This window comes from Epinephelus fuscoguttatus, linkage group LG13 (genome assembly GCF_011397635.1).
Source record: "Epinephelus fuscoguttatus linkage group LG13, E.fuscoguttatus.final_Chr_v1".
NCBI lineage: Eukaryota > Metazoa > Chordata > Actinopteri > Perciformes > Serranidae > Epinephelus > Epinephelus fuscoguttatus.
The window spans coordinates 36,748,209-36,769,738 of record NC_064764.1 but is presented as its reverse complement, the minus strand read 5'-3'; the positions used below and the strand labels follow the sequence as shown (position 1 = coordinate 36,769,738).

The 21,530-nt window shown below is 44.5% G+C and overlaps 1 protein-coding gene across 1 annotated transcript in view; it reads right to left on the bottom strand.

Annotated features, from left to right (window-relative positions):
* ccdc141 (coiled-coil domain containing 141) overlaps positions 1-21,267 on the bottom strand; it is a 36,761-nt gene extending 15,494 nt beyond the window's left edge. The window contains exons 1-17 of the mRNA XM_049594316.1: positions 21,196-21,267; positions 20,638-21,051; positions 18,343-18,465; positions 17,337-17,567; positions 15,203-15,299; positions 14,179-14,318; positions 13,803-13,961; positions 10,314-11,557; positions 10,089-10,218; positions 9,825-9,944; positions 8,070-8,402; positions 7,225-7,425; positions 6,955-7,122; positions 4,453-4,575; positions 3,882-4,094; positions 3,630-3,767; positions 3,315-3,464 (exon numbers count right to left, since the gene is read on the bottom strand). Coding sequence (XP_049450273.1) covers positions 3,315-3,464; positions 3,630-3,767; positions 3,882-4,094; positions 4,453-4,575; positions 6,955-7,122; positions 7,225-7,425; positions 8,070-8,402; positions 9,825-9,944; positions 10,089-10,218; positions 10,314-11,557; positions 13,803-13,961; positions 14,179-14,318; positions 15,203-15,299; positions 17,337-17,567; positions 18,343-18,465; positions 20,638-20,793 — 3,726 coding nt within the window. The 5' untranslated portion in view covers positions 20,794-21,051; positions 21,196-21,267. The remainder of the gene's footprint in view (positions 1-3,314; positions 3,465-3,629; positions 3,768-3,881; positions 4,095-4,452; positions 4,576-6,954; positions 7,123-7,224; positions 7,426-8,069; positions 8,403-9,824; positions 9,945-10,088; positions 10,219-10,313; positions 11,558-13,802; positions 13,962-14,178; positions 14,319-15,202; positions 15,300-17,336; positions 17,568-18,342; positions 18,466-20,637; positions 21,052-21,195) is intronic.
* Between the last annotated feature and the right edge of the window lie 263 nt (positions 21,268-21,530).

The following is a 21,530-nucleotide window of genomic DNA, read 5'->3' as shown; positions in this document are numbered from 1 at the left end:
CTCTCTCTGACCCAACATTTCACCAATGGTACCATAAAGGCGTACAATTAATACTAGACCTAGGGGCCATACACATGGCACATTTTTTTGCGCCCCAAAATTCACTGGGATCATTATCAGCTATCTTTCCCACCTTCTGTAAATACCAGTCCGTGATAAATATGATAAAGAATTTGATCATGTTAGTGCAGGGCTACCCAGAGCTTTACATCTCTCCCACAGACAATAAGCCTGCACTCAAACAGCTCCTGGAAGAAGATCAGCTCTGCACTCAGGATTTCAGGTAAATAGGCTATGATACAGTGCTTCTTGAGGTTGCTTAGTAACCACAGATGCAACCTCACACCACACTCTTGAAAACTGGCACACAAAAGACACAAGAGTAGAGCCCAGCGCCCGACCTTGCGTTTTCCAGGTGGTTAAAGGCGTGGCATGTGTATGTGTGTACGGCCCCTTATTCATTGACAAAATCTTCTACAAAATCATGGAAAAAAACTGATTTTTTTTGTTAAAAGATCATTTCCATCCTCTCCCAGTGAGCCATCTGATTCTACAATGGATGCATAGTTTTCGTCTAATCCTTCAACCAAAAGAGCCATATCCAAAATTGAAGGCCCACTAACACAAATAGATTGTATGACCACACTGGACCACAGAGAGGTCCAGTAGGATGACCTAGGGGTGGAAATTAACGTACTTCCGTGGAGAAAGGCCACAGAACACGTCCAGTCCTCTTCTGTACTGGACATGGATTGCTGCAATTCAAAATATTACACACATTCACACCTACTGACAATTTAGAGTCACCAATTCACCTGCATGTCTTTGGACTGTGGGAGGAAACCGGAGCACCCGGAGAAAACCCACACTGACATGGAGAGAACATGCAAACTCTGCACAGAAGGGCTCCCCTACCTCTTGCTGTGAGGAGACAATGTTAACCACTGCACCACCATGCCACTAGGATTATTAATCACTGGATTAAAATATTTCAAACTCTGTCTGAGGTTTTACAGAAATCTCCTGAACCCACCCAGTTCTCACAGTGTTTGGAGTGAAAGCAGTTACGACAGAGATGTCAAATATCCAATATAACATGGTTCGCTGTGTGATATTGCTGGCACATCGACTGATTTTGTTAAAATGGAAACAGAACATGTTAACTCTTCTGAGTAATTAACTTCATCTAATTTGTTTTCACAGAGAGAAGTTGGGGGTTGTCCATTCACTTCAATACAGTTTATTTGAAGCAGCACCTGGTGGACATTAGAGGAACTGCAGCTGAACATGTTTCAGTCATGGATGTGTAAAGAAGACCTGGATATAGCGTTGGGGGGCGGGGCCCTGATCATTACTATGAAACTTGCTCTGCGGTGCATGAAGCATAAAAAATGTTTAGCTGCCACATATAAAATTACCTGGATGATTCGCACTACTTGTGTTGGCCCAACAAATTCTGATAGTGAAACAATTGATTTTGGGGTTTTGGTGCTCAAAAAAATGTATCCACTGGTTCACAGACGTCTCTTTCCCCGTGCAAGTCTACGGAAAAAAGTCCTTCTGTGCCCAACGGCATTATGTGTCGGACCTGGCAGTTTAATTTCACTGTTTGGCCACTATAAAAATTGGCTTCAAAGCCCGGCACATTTCCTGAGTGCCTGCGTTCAATCCAGAAATATGAGAGAACATTTTTTTGTTCACTAACTGACTACAGCTCTGCTTCTCCTACAAAATGCTGTAAGACAGCGACCCATCAAGTCCAGTTTCTGATACAGAGACTCCCTCAGTGAGCTGAGACTTTATGGACTGCATTAAAATCTAAAAGTGTCCTGCTGACTTCAGTTATATTTAGACTCTGATTAAACTGAGCCAGTGGCTGCTTTACAGCGGAGACGTCCATGTGGAGGCTGGTGGAAAAGTTCCCTATTAAATGGTTTGAATTTCAGGTGTTTCTTCAGATAAATTGATTAAAATTAGCTATGAAGGATTGATTTAACTCCAAAATATGAAATATATCAGTTTAACTTCGAGTTTACAAAAACCTACAGTTTAAGTGAAACTTATTTATAGTCTGAAACTTTAGAGGTTTAAACAATCCAGTAACTCTTTTCATGATATTTTTCCTGTTAGTTTCCTGTAAAGAAATACCATATTTTGACACACTTCAAAGTTTTCAGTTATAAATAACTTTAGAATATAAATAAGTTTTTCCTTTAAGGAGATTTCTGTTTTTCCTTCAGTCTTTACAGGAAATAGCAGATTAATTAATTTGGGAATTACAGAGCAGTAAAATAAAACATAATTTGGTTCTCTAACTGATCTGATTCTGATACAGACGGAGTCCTGCTGCTGGTTCAGTCAGACAGACAAACAGACAGGAGGCAGCAGCTCCCTCTGCTGGACAAACTAGTGAACAACATCATTCTACACTGGCTTGAAGACTGTAACCACTGCATTAATCTCTTCAAGGCTCAACTATTGCAACTTTCTGTGCCTGGATGTCGGCCAGTTGTCTTTGTCTCACCTGCAGCTGGTGCACAACGCTGCAGTGAGACTCATTGGTGCCAGAAAAAGAGATAGCATTACACCAGTGCTAGCATCCCTGCACTGGCCACCTCTCAAATACAGGACTGATTTTAAGGTTATTTTATTTGTTTTTAAAGCCACACATTGGCAGGCACCCCAGTATATTGCTGAACCTCTCTGCCCCTACTCCAACTCCCAACCTCTGAGATCCTCATAACATTGTCTTTTAACTGTCCCACGATCTAGACTGGTGGGTAAGGGAGATCATGCCTTTGCAGTAGCTGCTCCAAAACTCTGGAATAGCCTCCCGCTGTCAATCAGATGATAATATTTTAGTATTTCATAATCTTTTTGATATATTTATTGTTCTCACCAGTTTTATTCTGTTTTATATTTGTGTACATGTTATATATATATATATAACCTGGAACCCACAAGGGAAGAGAAAGCCAGGAAGACCAAGAAACAGCTGGAAAAGGTCTGTCGAGGCAGAACTCATGGACACAAGAACATCCTGGAAGGAAGCAAAGAAGATCGCCCAACACCGAACAAGCTGGAGGAAGTTCATGAATGACCTATGCTCTCCAAAGAGCAAAAGGGTTTAAGTCAAGACATGTTATATTGCTACATATCTGTGTGTCATTCCGTTAATTTGTACAGCACTTTAGTCGACTGCGGTGGGTTTTAAATGTGCTACATCCTGAGTCAGGTGTTACTTGCCCAGGTACCAAATCTGACTCCAGGTGAAAGGAGTCTTTTTCAGGAGCACCTGTGACCTGTGACCTCACCTGGGCGATGTCATCGTTGAGGACGCAGGTCAGCAGCTGTCTGCGGAGCTTCTCTTCCCGTTGAGCTGCTTCGTTCAGCCACGAGACACGAAGTGAGTCCAGAGAGTGAAGACGAGTCTCCAGCTGCTCCACTCTGAAACCTGTCCAACCCTGACACAGGTACACAAAGTACTCACCACCTGTACTCAAGTACTCATACAGTACCCAAGTATTCTCATCTGCATGTGGTTTGAGTTCTGGATCCAACACACAAATTAAATGTGAATCTGTATGAAATACTTCTAAACTGTGACAGTACTTGAGTAAAGTACTCACAGAGTGTTTGAGGGCGGAGCAGATGTCTGTCTTCAGTGTTGACGCCGTTTTAAACAGACTCTGGATCTGCTGACTCTGCTCGGCCTCACTGGATCCAGTAGAACCAGTTAAAGGCTCTGACTGGAGCAGCGCCTCCAGCTGGACACACACAACAACACACACTCCAATTAGCTGGTTGGAGGTTTACAGATTTTATCTCTGACCATGTGGAGCCAATTAAACTTTGTAAAATAAGCTCCGCCCTCCTCTGACCTGTCTGGCTGTGAGGTGGAAGCGTTCGCTGAGCATCAGGATTGACTCGCTCTGGCTGATCTTATTCTTCACTCTCTCCTGAAGCTCCAGCAGCTCTGACAGTTCCTCCTCCTTCACTGCTCCTCCCTTCAGCTCCTCCATCTCCAGCCTGTCCTGGACTCCTCTCACAGTCTCCCAGTTCTTCACCAAGAACTCCACCTCAGCGTCCAGCTGCTGCAGAGAGGAAGACAGAGTCTATGCTGTAACACCGAAGGTCAAGTCGTCCCTGTGGTCCAAACTTTATCCAAAGTTTCACCTACAAGTCGTCCACGGACTTCAGCAAGACCCAGTGGTCCCAAAGAGTCCTACAAGGTCAAAAGTCCCTGTTGTTCAGAACGATATCTACCAGTAACCATCTCCCAACAATCACAGCTGTCCTAGGAGGTCTATTGGTGATGGACCACAAGGACTCCTGGGACAGCTCTGATTACACTGCCATCTGTCCCTGCAGTCCAAAGGTACCCAAAGTCCAAACTGTTCAAAGGTCCCAGTGGTTTCAAAAGTCCCAGGAGAGTAAAATCAGAGGACTCACAGTAAAATGTGGTTTGGCCTGAGCAAAGCGCTGCAGCAGTCTGGAGGTCTGCAGGTCTGAACCCAGATCCATCAGAGTGCACGAGTCCAACATCTCAGAGACACTCGTCAAGTCCTGCACAGTCTGAAAACACAGTAGTAGTGAGTACCCTGTGGTGTAGTAGTGAGTGCCTTGTGGTGTAGTAGTGAGTACCCTGTGGTGCAGTAGTGAGTACCCTGTGGTGTAGTAGTGAGTGCCGTGTGGTGTAGTAGTGAGTGCCGTGTGGTGTAGTAGTGAGTACCTTGTGGTGTAGTAGTGAGTACCCTGTGGTGTAGTAGTGAGTGCCGTGTGGTGTAGTAGTGAGTACCCTGTGGTGTAGTAGTGAGTGCCGTGTGGTGTAGTAGTGAGTGCCGTGTGGTGTAGTAGTGAGTACCTTGTGGTGTAGTAGTGAGTACCCTGTGGTGTAGTAGTGAGTGCCTTGTGGTGTAGTAGTGAGTACCCTGTGGTGTAGTAGTGAGTACCCTGTGGTGTAGTATTGAGTACCCTGTGGTGTAGTAGTGAGTGCCGTGTGGTGTAGTAGTGAGTACCCTGTGGTGTAGTATTGAGTACCCTGTGGTGTAGTAGTGAGTGCCTTGTGGTGTAGTAGTGAGTACCCTGTGGTGTAGTAGTGAGTGCCGTGTGGTGTAGTAGTGAGTACCTTGTGGTGTAGTAGTGAGTACCCTGTGGTGTAGTAGTGAGTGCCGTGTGGTGTAGTAGTGAGTACCCTGTGGTGTAGTAGTGAGTGCCTTGTGGTGTAGTAGTGAGTACCCTGTGGTGTAGTAGTGAGTGCCGTGTGGTGTAGTAGTGAGTACCCTGTGGTGTAGTATTGAGTACCCTGTGGTGTAGTAGTGAGTGCCTTGTGGTGTAGTAGTGAGTACCCTGTGGTGTAGTAGTGAGTGCCATGTGGTGTAGTAGTGAGTGCCTTGTGGTGTAGTAGTGAGTGCCTTGTGGTGTAGTAGTGAGTACCCTGTGGTGTAGTAGTGAGTGCCATGTGGTGTAGTAGTGAGTACCCTGTGGTGTAGTAGTGAGTACCCTGTGGTGTAGTATTGATTACCCTGTGGTGTAGTAGTGAGTGCCTTGTGGTGTAGTAGTGAGTACCCTGTGGTGTAGTAGTGAGTGCCTTGTGGTGTAGTAGTGAGTACCCTGTGGTGTAGTAGTGAGTACCTTGTGGTGTAGTATTGAATACCCTGTGGTGTAGTAGTGAGTACCCTGTGGTGTAGTAGTGAGTACCTTGTGGTGTAGTATTGAATACCCTGTGGTGTAGTAGTGAGTGCCTTGTGGTGTAGTAGTGAGTACCCTGTGGTGTAGTAGTGAGTGCCTTGTGGTGTAGTAGTGAGTACCCTGTGGTGTAGTAGTGAGTGCCTTGTGGTGTAGTAGTGAGTACCCTGTGGTGTAGTAGTGAGTACCCTGTGGTGTAGTAGTGAGTGCCGTGTGGTGTAGTAGTGAGTACCCTGTGGTGTAGTAGTGAGTACCCTGTGGTGTAGTAGTGAGTACTCTGTGGTGCAGTAGTGAGTAGCCTGTGGTGTAGTAGTGAGTGCCGTGTGGTGTAGTAGTGAGTACCCTGTGGTGTAGTAGTGAGTGCCATGTGGTGTAGTAGTGAGTGCCTTGTGGTGTAGTAGTGAGTGCCTTGTGGTGTAGTAGTGAGTACCCTGTGGTGTAGTAGTGAGTGCCATGTGGTGTAGTAGTGAGTACCCTGTGGTGTAGTAGTGAGTACCTTGTGGTGTAGTATTGAATACCCTGTGGTGTAGTAGTGAGTGCCTTGTGGTGTAGTAGTGAGTACCCTGTGGTGTAGTAGTGAGTGCCTTGTGGTGTAGTAGTGAGTACCCTGTGGTGTAGTAGTGAGTACCCTGTGGTGTAGTAGTGAGTACCTTGTGGTGTAGTATTGAATACCCTGTGGTGTAGTAGTGAGTGCCTTGTGGTGTAGTAGTGAGTACCCTGTGGTGTAGTAGTGAGTACCTTGTGGTGTAGTATTGAATACCCTGTGGTGTAGTAGTGAGTACCCTGTGGTGTAGTAGTGAGTACCTTGTGGTGTAGTATTGAATACCCTGTGGTGTAGTAGTGAGTGCCTTGTGGTGTAGTAGTGAGTACCCTGTGGTGTAGTAGTGAGTGCCTTGTGGTGTAGTAGTGAGTACCCTGTGGTGTAGTAGTGAGTGCCTTGTGGTGTAGTAGTGAGTACCCTGTGGTGTAGTAGTGAGTACCCTGTGGTGTAGTAGTGAGTGCCGTGTGGTGTAGTAGTGAGTACCCTGTGGTGTAGTAGTGAGTACCCTGTGGTGTAGTAGTGAGTACTCTGTGGTGCAGTAGTGAGTAGCCTGTGGTGTAGTAGTGAGTGCCGTGTGGTGTAGTAGTGAGTACCCTGTGGTGTAGTAGTGAGTACTCTGTGGTGCAGTAGTGAGTAGCCTGTGGTGTAGTAGTGAGTACCCTGTGGTGCAGCAGTGAGTACCTTGTGGTGTAGTAGTGAGTACCCAGTGGTGCAGTAGTGAGTACCTTGTGTAGTCTCTCTGAGTACTTCCTGTAGTTCTCCTGCTGCTCTTGGATCTGCATTTCCCGCTGACTCCGCAGCTCGTTCACTTCCTGTTTGGTTCTGCTGAGTCGCTCCAGCGTCTGCTGCACCGCCAACACCACAGACTGCAGGTTCAACGTTGATCCACACACCTGACACACACATAAAAATATCACTCTAAATTCTTCGTCATGGTTCACAGGATGTCACATTTGAATCGTCCCCTTTGTTTGGATTCACGACAGTCTGGTTACCATGGTAACAGTATGGAGGAAGTTGTTTCCCAGGTCCTGACAGGTGAGAAGCCTCTGTTGCATTTCCTGCCAGCAGCTGTCAACCTGCTTCTTCTTCTTCTTCTTCTTCACTGATGACCTGGAGCCACCATCTTCCTCCTCCTCCTCCTCCTCTGGTCTCCTTCTGTAGAGCTCCCCCAGGTCTCCCAGCTCCTCCTCCACCTGGAAGAAAGGAGCACCATCAGCTGACAGCCCAGTTAGCTTCACCTGGTAACTGACCATATTTCTCTGCCAGCGCCCCCCAGAGGCTGCACTCTACATTACAGCTCACACAGAACAAACAGCAGCACACATTCTGAAGTACTTTTACTGTGGATACTTGTGGTACACATATCTGTTGATCCTTCTGTACTTTTAGTAACATTTTAATGCAGAACTCTCAGAATTGATCTACGCTTCATCACACTTTGCATCACTAAATATCAATTTAAGTATTTTTATACAGTTAATTTCATGCATCAGAAAGAGGAGCTGCTCCCACCCAAGTAGATCTGATACATGATACATTTCATTAACACTGGGTTGTTAACTAAAGTAGAATATACTGTGAACTGTTTTCACTTTAGCTTTTTATAAACTAAGGCTTTTCAAGCTGACATATTCAGTCTGATTCAGTGGTTTAATTTTGTTTAAAGTAACCAGCAGTGACACAATAAATAACCCTATTATCCACAGGTATTTATTACAGGACCCGGCGATGTTTAGTGTGTAAGGAAGTGGATAAAAGAGCTACAGAGACATCAGGTCGTCTCAGATGGACACAGACCCAGTGGACTGTCTTCATGGACACCAGAGGACAATCTGACCTGCTGGGCTGTCCTGAGGAAAGAGACATAGGGTTGCAGCAGTTGCAGGTTTGAATCGATCTTCATCTTCAGACTCTGCAGCTCCTTCAGGACCTGATCCACTCGACCAGTGAGTTCAGGACTCAGTGAGGTCGTCAGGTCTGCAGCAGGAGGAGCAGAGCTGGTTCTGGTCTGTCCTCCTGCACAGCGTCTCTTCAGCTGCTCTGTCAGAGCCCTCAGAGGGGACAGCTGTCTACTGGGATCAGGGGGAGGCTGCGGACTGGTTCTACTGGCGTGCTGAGCTCTGATCTGATCCAGGATCTGCTTCATGTTCTCTACGTCGAGGCCTGTGGACTGGAGACAAATACAGAACCAACGTTCAGGCGAAAAAATGGATTTACCCAAAACTGATCCAGGATCTGAGAGTGGGTTCAGTTTCAGGTTTGATTTTGATTATTAACTTTATTTTAACAACATCTGATGACTGTTTTTATAAGTGACAGATTTCAAATCACTTCACAGACGTGAGTGTTATATAATGTGATGTGGATCCAAAACGGGGCTAATGGGTGGGACTGGGGTTGGGTTTTTTTTCAAAGCTCCAGTGTTTTATAAGGGATTAAATTTAAAATAAAAACTAGAATTATCACCCCGTGGTTGTTAATAATAACTTTGTATGGTCATCTGTTGACGAGCTGCAGCCTGATGCGTACAGTGTGTGCTGGGGCGACACTTGACGCATGTCACATGATGCGCTGTCCTGCAGCAGCGCTGGTGTGTTTTCAGCTTATGAATCCTTGAGTTATGGCCAAAAACATATTTTGTGAGGTGGCATTGACCTTTGACCTTCAACCACAAAATTCTATTCAGTTTATTCCTCTGTCCAAATGGACGTTGGTGTCAAATTTAAAAAAAAATTCTCAAGGTGTTTTTATGATATCACATTCACAAGAATGAAACAAGGCCACAGTAATTTTGATCTTCAAAATCTAATCAGTTCATCCTTGAGCTCTGTGAATGTTTGTGCCAAATTTGAAGAAATTCCCTCAAGCTGTTCTTGAGATTAGGGATAGACCGATATGGATTTTTTTAGGGCCACTGCCGATACCGATTTTTTTCCATCACCCTTAGCCGATGACCGATTATGGACTACCAATTTTCTTGAGCCGATATTTGGGGCCGATACTGCTTTTGCTCCCTCAATTTACATCAAAAAAATAACACAATGATAACAAATATTACACGTCTCAAGTTTAAAATAAGAAACATTTACTGAACAGTAAAAAATACTAAAACAAGATGGAAAGTTGAAGTAGAACAGGTAGAATATTATTATTATTATTATTATAATACATTCAAATAAAAAAAAGAGTTCAGTGCTCTTAAATCTTCCAGTAATGTCTTTATAAAATAAACAAATATTTAAGCTGAAGCATAAATAAAACAACAACTACTGTACACAGTAGGATTCGCTCCATGTGCGCTGCAGGGTCTTCCGGCAAAAACACAGAGCTGCCCGTGGATGCCTGTCTGTAAATCATGCCAGGGAAAAATAAATCCGCGAACCCACGCGCGTATCGGCCGGCTGATGTATCCGTCTATCCTTACTTGAGATGTCACGTTCACAAGCATGGGAGGGAAGTACATATGGACGGACAACCCGAAAACAAAATGCCTCTGGCCACGGCCATCGTCGGTGCGGAGGCATAATAAATAGTGTGTGCATGTATGTAAGTGTGTGTGTGTGTGTGTGTGGGGGGGTGTGTGTGTGTATACCTCAGCTTGTGTCTGCAGCTGTAGGTGTGTGTTCAGAGTGTCTTCGGCTCCAGAGAGCTTCTGTCCGGCTTCACAGCTGTTAGACAACACACTGCTGCCCTGCTGCACCCAGGTACACACCTGCAACACACACGCACACACACACAGACACAGACACACAGACACACACACACACACACACACACACACACACACATGCACACACTAAAGTACCTCTATCTCAAACAGCAACATGAAGCTGCTGTAAAGAAGAAAAAACCAAACCTTGTCGATGAGGCATTCACATGATGACAGCAGCTGGAGCCTCTGATTGGTCAGGAGGGTTTGGTGGGCGTGGCTTTCTGCATTTGGAGTCTCTTTTCCCAGCATGCTCTGCAGCCCTGCCACCTGTTCACTGCACCACAGAAGAAGAAAATCATGCAGATTTCATGTTTTACAAATGTTAGAAATCTGAACAGATCACAGCTCCGTCACACAGATTCATCTGACCTGGATCCTGACTCTGAGGCTGATCTAGGTCTTGGCTGCAGGTCTTTGGTCTTCTCTGATCTAGATTCAGGGTGCAGCTCTGATCTGGATTCTGGCTTCAGATGTGACCTCAATCCTGGCGTCTGGTCTGAACTAGATCCAGGCTGCAGGTCTTCGCTCTCCTCTGGTTTAGAATCTGACTTGAGGTCAGTTCTGGCACGAGCCATCAGGTTTAATGTGAATCCAGACTGCAGGTTTTTGATCAGGTCTGGTTTAGATCCAGGCTTCATCTCTGATCCAAGCTGAAGGTCTCTGGTCTCATCTGGTTTAGAATCTGACTCGAGGTCTGACCTGGATCCTGGCTGCAGGTTGGACTTTAATCCTGACTCTTCTGATCTGGATCCAGACTGTGAAGCTGATCCAGATCCAGGCTGTAGGTCTTTGGTCTCTTCTGATCTGGATTTAAGCCGCAGCTCTGATTTGGATTCAGGCTTCAGATTTGATCTCAGTCCTGGCGTCTGGTCTGAACTAGATCCGAGCTGCAGGTCTTTGGTCTCCTCTGGTTTAGAATCTGACTTGAGGTCAGATCTAGAATTAGCCATCAGGTTTAATGTGAATCCAGACTGCAGGTTTTTGATCAGGTCTGGTTTAGATCCAGACTTTGATTTGAGCTGAAGGACTTCAGTCTCACCTGATTTAGTTTCTGACTTGAGGTCTGACCTGGATCCTGGCTGCAGGTTGGACTTTAATCCTGACTCCTCTGATCTGGATCCAGATTGTGAGGCTGATCCAGTTCTAGGCTGCAGGTCTTGGGTCTTCTCTGATCTGGATTCTGGCTTCAGATATGATCTCAGTCCTGGCGTCTGGTCTGAACTAGATCCAGGCTGCAGGTTTCGGCTCTCCTCTGATTTAGAATCTGACTTGGGGTCAGATCTAGAACGAGCCATCAGGTTTAATGTGAATCCAGACTGCAGGTTTTTAAACAGGTCTGATTTAGATCCAGGCTTCAACTCTGATCTGGGTTGCAGGTCTTTGGTGTCCTCTGATCTGGATTCTGGCTTCAGATATGAGTTCAATCCTGGTGTCTGGTCTGAACTGGCTGCGGGGTTAAGGTCTCCAGTGTAATCTGATTTCGATTCTGACCTGAGGTCTGACCTGGATCCTGGTTGCAGGTCTGTGGTTCCTGTTGCTGTTGTTGAATCTGACCTCAGGTCTGTGCTCTGCAGGTCCTGGTCCAGGATCTCATGAATTGTGAGACTCCAGTCCTGCAGTGGAGACAGAGGGGTGTGTCAGTATAAATACTGCACGTCTGACTCTTCTTCATGAACTTCCTGTTAATGTTAAACACTATTGTTGTACAGTGAAAGATCAAGACTGACTGTTGAAATAATTGACGCAGCTACGATGACGTCACCCACTGATTTGTGGACTCCCGTTTTTAAAGCCCCGATTTCGTCACCATCTTGTTTTCTATGAGCCAGGAGTGACCATATTTGGGCAAAAGGGCAATGATAGAGATCACTACATGAACATGACCTGGTGAATTTATCTATGGGTAACCTGGACAAAGTCTGGTGGAGTTTCTGGAGAATGTAGTGGTTTTGTGGACTTGATGGAAAAATCTAACAGTCTTGACAGACCGTCACCAGTGCACAACAGTAAAGTCTGCAGGTCCACGGAAGTCCAAATGTTTGGACTCCCCCTTTAGCCGTGTCTTGATTCAGGTTCCACCTCTGCTAAAGAGCGTGGTCTAAGTCAAGGTTTACACCACAGACTGTATAAAATAACTGATGTAGCTATCATGACTTCACCCACTGGTTTGTGGACTCCTGTTTCTTAGCCTTCAGTTCGGCATTTAGACTGTCGCCATGTTGTTTTTTTGGAGCCAGAAGTGACCATATTTGGGTGAGAGGGTGGAGCTGTAGAGGAGCAAGGGGTGGATCTGACTCATGGACTGTAGCAGGACCTTGCAGACAGTCTGTCACTCAAAGAGGCCCCGCCCTTAATTATGTGTAACTTTAAGCCTTAAAGCAGCTGAGCGGAACTTTCCATTTCCGTTGATTATAGCGCCCCCTTTTGGTCGAAGCGGTATGACACCGACAGCCTGGTGTCGTAAAATTCCGACTACAGCCGGCATTCGGCTTCATTCGTAAAATCTCGACTGCAACCGGAAATTACCGCATGCATTTGTTTTGAAGAGTGAGAGGAAAATCATAAATGTTCTGGTGTAGCTCTGAATTTCTTATAAACTGAGGACAACTGCCTGCTGTGTATTTGTGTTCATGGTCACAGTCACAGATAATTTTGTGGCGTTTGTTGTAACGTTACTAGACAAAAACGGTTCACATCAGCTAACGTTACATTTAGCTTGCTTATAACTTCCATGTCGTCGTATATTGAAGTGAAACAACGTCTAACAAGTTGCGGTGTATTCTCTAAATAAAAACAGAAATTACATAGCTGTCGATTAGGAAAAGGGCCAACTTGGGATCAGTTTTAAAACCTTTCAAATCTCTCAGTTCTCTCCACTTGGTGAATGCCTGACCGAGGTTTACACGCGTTTGGGCTCGAGCCCTATCACTGTCCCGTTTAGCCTTCTTCTGTTCTTTTTCTTTTAGATGGTGCTCCTTCTTTATCCGCCATGACATCGAAAGTACAACCAAGTCCTCATAGACACATCTGGTAAAACTGTTATGTGTTCAGCAATGCCCGTTGCAGTTTTATAAATGGTAAAAAGTTCCGCACAGCTGCTTTAATAAAATATGAACAGCAGAGCTATATAAAACGTTCAGCCCCTGTACAATTGCCTATAAATACTTATGTTAACATTGTCCAAAGTCAAGTCAACGCAGACCTCCTGTTTATTTTAGTAAAGTCAAAAACATTTCCCTCAGCAGTAACAGAGCTTTGATTTTATTTCATTTTACAGGCAAGAAACAGTAAATTGTGAAGCCTTGACACATTAGCATTTTAAGTTTTGTGTGTGGACGTCAGAGGAACTGCAGGTTTTGGATCGCTCCTTGGAAATCAGACAAATCAAATCTTAAATTAACGTCTGCATGTTTAACGTGATGTTCTAATGTCAGAATGAAACACTGTGTAATATCTGAGGGTTATTTTCTAAATGGGAGGTCATGTGAGAGCGAAGACTGAGACTGCAGACAGGACTGATATTTATAACTGAACTCTAGATGGACGCCGACAGACCAGACTGATGACTCTCACTGCCGCCACTTCAATCACTCTGCTGTCACATCCGTAATTCTCTCATACATTACTACACTGTATTTCACATGGAATATATATATACACATCTATATCAATGTCTATCTACCTATAGATGGATATAGATATAGATGGACATAGATATGAATAGATATAGATGTATGTATGGTGCTGTGGGACTAATAAAGGTGTATCTCATATCTTATCAAAATAAAGATGTATAAATTAAAATTAGTGTGTGATGATGAGGTTGTGAGTCTGCTCTCTGCTGTGTTTGTCTCTTACTTCAGACTCAGCCTCTGTGGTCTCTTCTTCCTTCTTGATGTTGTTCTCCACCTGTTGGAGCTGCAGCCTGAAGGCCTGGTCAGCCCTCCTCCTCCGATCCTGCAGCGTCTCCACCAGCTCCTCCACCCTCAGCACCACCCCTCTGCTGCACCGGGAGCTCTGGAGAGAGGACGCAGCATCAGCATCAACCTACATGTTCAACAAAGAGTGAGTCCAGAGTGTCTCTGTCCTCTCTGGTGCACCCGTAGCCACGCCCCACAACGATGTCACAGCAGTGAATACATGAAGACTAAAGCTGCAAAGTTAATACAAATACCACATTTTTTTCAGTAGATCTGTTCTACAGTTGTCAGATGTGCAGCTGAAACACTTTCACCTCCTCCTCCTCCTCCTCATCCTCCTGGTCCTGCAGTACTCCTCCTCTCCTCTGGAGGGCCTCGGTCCTCTGCAGCTGTCTCAGTTTCTGCAGCAGGACGCTGCTGCTGCTTAAAACCTGCAGAGATTTTCCCAGAAGATCTGAAATCAAAACACAAAGACATCAACGATCAGAGAGATTTTATTTCATGTTGCAGTGATTCATAATACAACTCTGTCAGACACAACCAGCAACCTGCAACAAACCAGTTCAAACCAGTTTAATCATCATTTATTCCACTGAAAACCAGTTTATCCAGGATTTATAACAGTTTCTTCAAAGTTTATACATCATTTAATGTAATTTAAACCAGATTGACTAAAGTTAAACCAGTTTATACATAATTTAAAACAATTTTTACCCATTTAAATTAGTTTATATCATTAATTTAGTGTGGTTTAAACCAGTTAAATCAAAGGTTAACCCAGTTTATGCATCCTTGACAACCATTTTACTGGTTTAAACCAGTATATATATCAATTAAAACCATTTTTACCCATTTAAACTTGTTTATATCATTAATTTAATGTGGTGTAAACAATTTTATACATCATTGAAAACCATTGTTACCAGTTCAAATCACTTTATGTATAATTTAAAACTGTTTTTTCCCCATTTAAACTAGTTTATAACATTAATTTAATGTGGTCTTAACGAGTGTAAACCAGTTTATCTAAAGTGTAAACCAGTCTGAATGGGTTTAAATCAGTTTTCTATGGATTAAACCAGTGTACTATAGTTTTACACCAGTATAAAACCTGTTTAAATAGTTTTTAACCTCCTGTAACTCAACCTACAACAAACCAGTTCACATGCAGTTTATACTGGCGTGAGTTATTTTAAAATATCTGTATCTGCATTCAGGAGGGTTCAGACCAGTCATTCATGCCTTCAGGCAGTTTAAGGCAATAAATTAAATTTGTGCTGCAGCTGTGTTTAATTCTATAAATACTGCTGATACTAAAACTAATATTATCACTGGTACCTTTCCTCATGGAGTCATATCTGAGCTGCACCTCAGTCAGTGTGACGTTGTCCGATCTGATCTGTAGATCCTCAAATCTGTCCACACTGACGGCAAACTGCAGACAGACAGACAGACAGATACAGGTGTTAACAGACAGATAGATGTTAGTGTCAGGTGTGTTTAAAGTCGAGCATGAAGGTAAAACTGAGATGCAGTCTGTTTGGACTGGAAGCATTCATCAAGGTGACGTCTCAGATTAATGCTGTTAAAGCAGATTTTGAAACTTCCAGTATCATCAGGTTGTACTGGTTCATATGGTGATGAAGGTTTTTACTGTAGTTGGAAATATTACATTGTAATATTATGAAGGATCTCACCTGGACAGGTGTGGTTTTGCAGGATATAGGGGGAGCATGTATAAATAAGAATGTGTATGGACCTAACATGGCGCCTTGTGGCGCACCACAAATAAAATCATTAGTAAAATTAAGTAGAAAACAAAGTGTTGATGATGTTCTGTGGGCAGTTTGGGATTTTAACCACTGAAGATCTGAACTAGAGACACCAGACAACTTCTCAAGACAATGAACTGAAGTGATGAGATGATGCGACGGCGAGTGATACCAGAATGTAGAAACCACCACATCCAGGAGATCGCTAGTGACAACATATTCTCACTCCGACCTCGTCACATATTAAGTATTTAACACACTAAAATGTTGACCTGATGATGGCGCTAGATTGAAAGCCAGAATCATTAAAGTTATTACAGTTCATCCTGTGGGGATCACGAATGATGGACCGCATTTCATCAAAGTTCATCCAAAAGACGTTATAATGTTTCGGTCAGAATCACAAAACTCAACCTCGTAGTGTTGCTCGAGCAAAAGTCAGAGGATCACTGAAGTCAGAGGGATTCATCCTCTGGGGAACTTGAATGTCTAAACAATAATTTAATCATCTGTTATAATCTGGACCAAAGTGGTGGATCAGTGACCGACACACTTGGCATTATCATCCAAAGAGCTGCTAGCACAACTAAACCTGATGTTTGTTCAGAGAGGATGAAAATAGAATCTCATTGTTGGACTGTTTGGGCGAAGGCTGCAGCAGGTGATCGTCCTCAGACAGCAGGTGCTGCTAATAAAATGGCAGCCGTCCAATGAGCACGGCTCACAGCAGCACACCACAGATCCGGCAAATCCACAGCACAGCCTGAGGAATGTGAGGCTGAAACAAACGTCCTTCACGGAGACACGAGACGGGGATAAATCACGTCCTTGGAGGACGGACCGCGTCCTTTTACTGTCGACAGGGAGGAGGTCAAAGGTCACAAACAGCTTCACAGTAGATGAACATGTGAGAGCCGTATTACATCAACACAGAGTGCATGTTCAGGGTTCAACACAGGACAGTAAATACTCTCCTTCATATTTAAAGGACAAAAACACAGATAACCAGGTCGTCTCAGAGACTGAAGTTAAATCAGGAAGTGTGAACCAGTGTTCTCCTGTTCCTCCTCACAGCGCTTCGTTTTTGGTGTGAAACTTTGTGAAAATGTTTTTTAAAAATGAGTAAGGTCCAAATAATAATGCTAATTTGATGGGATTTTAAAATCCCTTCCTAACCAGGAAATCAGCTATGGAGGGCTGACACTGCCAAAATAAAAAAATATATAAATAAATGATTCAATTAATAAATTAATATGTCATTAAATGTACCAAAAATATTACAAATAAATGTAGGCATGAATACATTGATAAATTGATTGATGAAATGTGACATAAATTAACATTCTGTGTAAATGTGCTCCTTTTTGTATTTATATTTAATAACTTTCTTATTAAACTTTTCCCTTTAATTATTTATTCATTTTCAATTTACACACGTTTGTATCGATTTATTTATTTCTGTATTAATTTACTGGTTTATTATTTGCCCTTTGAATTTTCCCTGCCAATTTCCCCAAACATATTTATTTTTGTATTTTTTTTTTTTTTTTTTTTTTTACATTTTTAATTTACTTATGTTTGTATTTATTTATTTATTTATTGGCCTATCAATTTCTGACATTTCAATACATTTATTTTATATTAATCCTGTGACCAGCTCAGTGTACTGAATCCTTGTGGAGGTCATTCTTCGACGGTACCTCCAGAGCTCGGCGGTAAAACTCTGCAGCCAGCGTCAGGACTTCCTGTCGTCTCTGTAGCAGACAAAGGAGCAGAGACCATCCCTCGTTCAGAGACGCCTCCATGGCCTCATGCACTTCCTCCTTGTCCTTGTTCGTGTTCATTGTCTCTTCACTCTTCATCCTCGTCCTCTTCCTCTGCTCATTCTGTTGGTTCCTCTCCACCACAGAAAGAACTTCCACCTCGTGTTTCTGAAACAACAGATGGTAAAAAAAGGGTTCATGCAGAATGACACCAATAAAATGAACAAGTTCACTCATTAGCATAGCCAACCTGGTATTACAAACATTACAGGTTATTCTACTAAAACATGACAATAACTTACTTGTTAAAAAGTTAATATTATTTGCTGTGTGGTGTGTGACACCATCAGCCGGCTTGAGATGAGCTCTTCTGCAACATTCTAAAATGGTTTTGTCTCATCGTGAATCTTTGATCTGAACTGGGCTACACATGTCGATCCAAACAGGCCTGATACATTTTAACAAGTACTTCTGGTGCCGACGAGTGACGCTGGCATCGTTTATTCCTCTAGTTGATGTGGCTCAGAGGTAGAGCAGGTCGTCCGTGAACTAGAAGGTCCACTGTTCGATCTCTGGCTCCTGGTTGAAGTATCCTTGGCCAAGATACTGAACTCCAGATTGTTCCCAATGGCTGTTCCATCAGTGTGTGAGAGTGTGTAAGTGGTTACTGAGCCGCAGGTGGCGCCATGTACGGTAGCCTCGGCCACCAGTGTGTGTGTGAATGGGTGAATGTGACATAGTGGAAAAGCATTTTGAGTGGTCGGAAGACAAGAAAGGCGCTGTACGAGTGCAGTCCATTTACTGTTTAAGTGTGAAACGTACAAATGTGATGTTTTTGTGGTTTTCATAAACGTATGATGCAAACATTTTCTTATGGTGACCAGGCTGGGAGTGTGTGTGTGTGTGTGTGTGTGTGTGTGTGTGTGTGTGTGTGTGTTTGTACCTTGAGTTTCTCCATCAGGTGCTGCTGTTCCTGGATCAGGGTCTGATTCTCTTCATGGTTTGATCCGATCTCACAGAGACCAGGATGGACCTGGACCAGCTGGAGGTGGACCAGAAACCCACTCTGAATACACACACACACACAGTCAGTATTAAAAGCAGTCTGTTCTGTCACTGAGTGATGAAAAAGTACCTCTCAACTGTACTCCAGTACAGTACTTGAGTATTGTTGTACTTAGTTACTTTCCACCAGCTGTAATGTTAACTACTGATGAAGTTGGTTAGACTCAGTTCACCAGTTTGTTGTTACATGAAACTGTTGATAAAGTTTTATTCATAATGTTTTGTCATGTTGTCTGCAGCAGGTCGGACGGAGCTGCATGTGTCTCTGTGCACGTGTGTGTTTGAGTGTGTGTTGCATTCCTCAGGATGATACAGTATCTCTGGCATGTCGACCAAAAAAGACACAACGTGACGCATGACCACACAAACACACACACGCACTAAATCACACACACAAACACACATAACTTCACACACTCACACACACTTCAAAAACAATGGTAATAACCCTACGTTCCGGCATACACACATATTTCAAAAACACACACACCTTCAAAACAGTGAGAAGCATCAGCTGTCATACACACACACACACACACACACACACACACACACACACAGCTCAGTCCCCTTTAAGCAGTATCAGTAAATAGTTTGTTCTATAACAGGAAACAGCACATGTGACTGGAAAACTCGTATCTCCCGAAGCCTCCAGAGAAACTTCAAAATCTCAGAACTCGTTCAGGTCGAGTGTCAGTGTCTCTAAACTCAGTAAATTTAAGGTAAGTATTCTGATTTTTAATCAACATTAAGTCAAAGCTAGCTGTCTATAAGCCCCTACGTGCCAGTATGCTCTCTGTCGGCAGATGGTGTCCTAGGGGATCTCCTCCCAGACCTGGATCAGGGCATCACTGAGCTCCTGGACAGTCTGTGGTGGTACTTGGCAGCATCAGATGCACCGATACATAACGTCATAGGTGCTCAGTCGGGTTTAGATCAGAGGAAAGAGAGGGCCAGTCAATGGCATCAGTGCCTTCATCATCCAGGAACTGCCTACACACTCTGACCACTCCAGGTCCTGCACCAGGAGGAACCCAGGGCCCACTGCACCAGGAGGAACCCAGGGCCCACTGCACCAAGAGGAACCCAGGACCCACTGCATCAGGAGGAATCCAGGACCCACTGCATCAGGAGGAACCCAGGGCCCTCTGCATCAGGAGGAACCCTGGGCCCACTGCATCAGGAGGAACCCAGGGCCCACTGCATCAGGAGGAACCCAGGGCCCACTGCACCAAGAGGAACCCAGGGCCCACTGCACCAGGAGGAACCCAGGGCCCACTGCACCAGGAGGAACCCAGGGCCCACTTCATCAGGAGGAACCCAGGGCCCACTTCATCAGGAGGTGATCCTTGTGTGACCCTCCAAGGATCTGCCTTCCCAGACCATCACTGACCCACCACCAAACCGGTCATGCTGAATGATGTCACGGACAACATAACATTCACCACGGCGTCTCCAGACTCTTACACGCCTGTCACCTGTGCTCAGTGTGAACCTGCTCTCATCTGAGAAGAGAACGGGGCGCCAGTGGCGGACCTGCCAATTCTGGTGATGCCAATCAAGCTGCATGGTGCTGAGCTGTGAGCACAGGTCCCTCTAGTGGACGTGGGGCCCTCATTTTGTAGGGCTCTGGCAGTGCTCCTCCTGTTCCTCCTCACACAAAGGAACAGATGCCGCTCCTGCTGCTGGGTTGATGCCCTTCTACGGCCCTGTCCAGCTCTCCACGTGTAACGACCGGTCTCCTAGTATCTCCGCCACGCTCTTGAGACTGTGCTGGGAGACACGGCAAACCTTCACGAACTGATGTGTCATCCTGGAGGAGCTGGACTACCTGTGCAACCTGATTGGGCTGCAGGTACCACCTCATGCTACCAGTAGTGACGAGGACACTAGCAGAAGACCAAACTAGAGAAGAATCAGTCAGGAAGGATGAGGAGAGAGCAGCTGTCTGTGGACACCACATGTAAAACCATTCCCTTTTTGGGTGTTGTCTTGCTTTTGCCTCTCCATTGCACCTGTTGTCACTTTGATTTGCACCAAAGCAGCTGAAACTGATTCACAATCACTTGTGCTTCATAAATGGACACATTGATATCCCTGACGTTTGACTGACTTCCTGTTAGACTGTGACCTTTAAGTGTTCCCTTGTGTGTTAACCTACTGTCAGACGTACCTTGAGGACAGAGATGACCAGCAGTGATTGGCCGGCCTGGATGGCGATGGTGCTCAGAGTAGTGAAAGAGCGAGACACCTTCATGTTCCCTCCTTCTTCTCTTGTTCCTTCCTCCTGCTGTCCTCCACATGTCTCCTCAGTCTCTCCGGTCGTCATGAACAAAGATTAAATCCAGAATCCTGTCAGATTTGAAGAATCCGAGTGTTTGTCGTCTCACTTCAAATTAAAGTGATTTTCTCTGGACAGAACATGAACGAGTTCTCTCATCGTTCTGACGGCTTTGTTCTTCTTCTTTATCTCCTCTCCTCCTTCTGTTGAAGCTTCACAGTGAACATGTAACGTTCCACAAACTGACCCTGAACCAGCCGGAGTCACTCTGGATCATCAGCTGCTGGACTTTGGCAGTCGGGTCTCCTGCAGAACATAGAGAACATGAATTTAGTTCCACAAACAGAACTGTTCAGAATCAGCTGTTATACTGATGTTCTTCTTCTTCTTCTGTGGTAACAAAGATAAAAACAGTACCATTCAGACACCAGGTTCAGATCAGCACTGTACCTGCTCAGACTCTGAGTCAGAGTGTGATGGCGACTGTTTCATCGCTACATGACACGTGTGATCTGCTCTGTGGTGATTCTGCGTCTGACGCTGGTCTCAGGTCTGTTTGCTCAGCCGGTGTATGAAATGCTAACATTAGCTAACATTAGCTCAGTAGCTAAAGTGCCGACTGGGAGCTCCAACAGATTTAGATGATATCTGATCTCTTTACAGCAGTTTGGCCTCACATGGAAACCACACAGCAGCGCTCACTAAATATAAAGACACATTCAGAGCTAATGACCGGATCGATCAATAAATAACTTTATCAAGGTCATTATCGGTGAACGGTAACA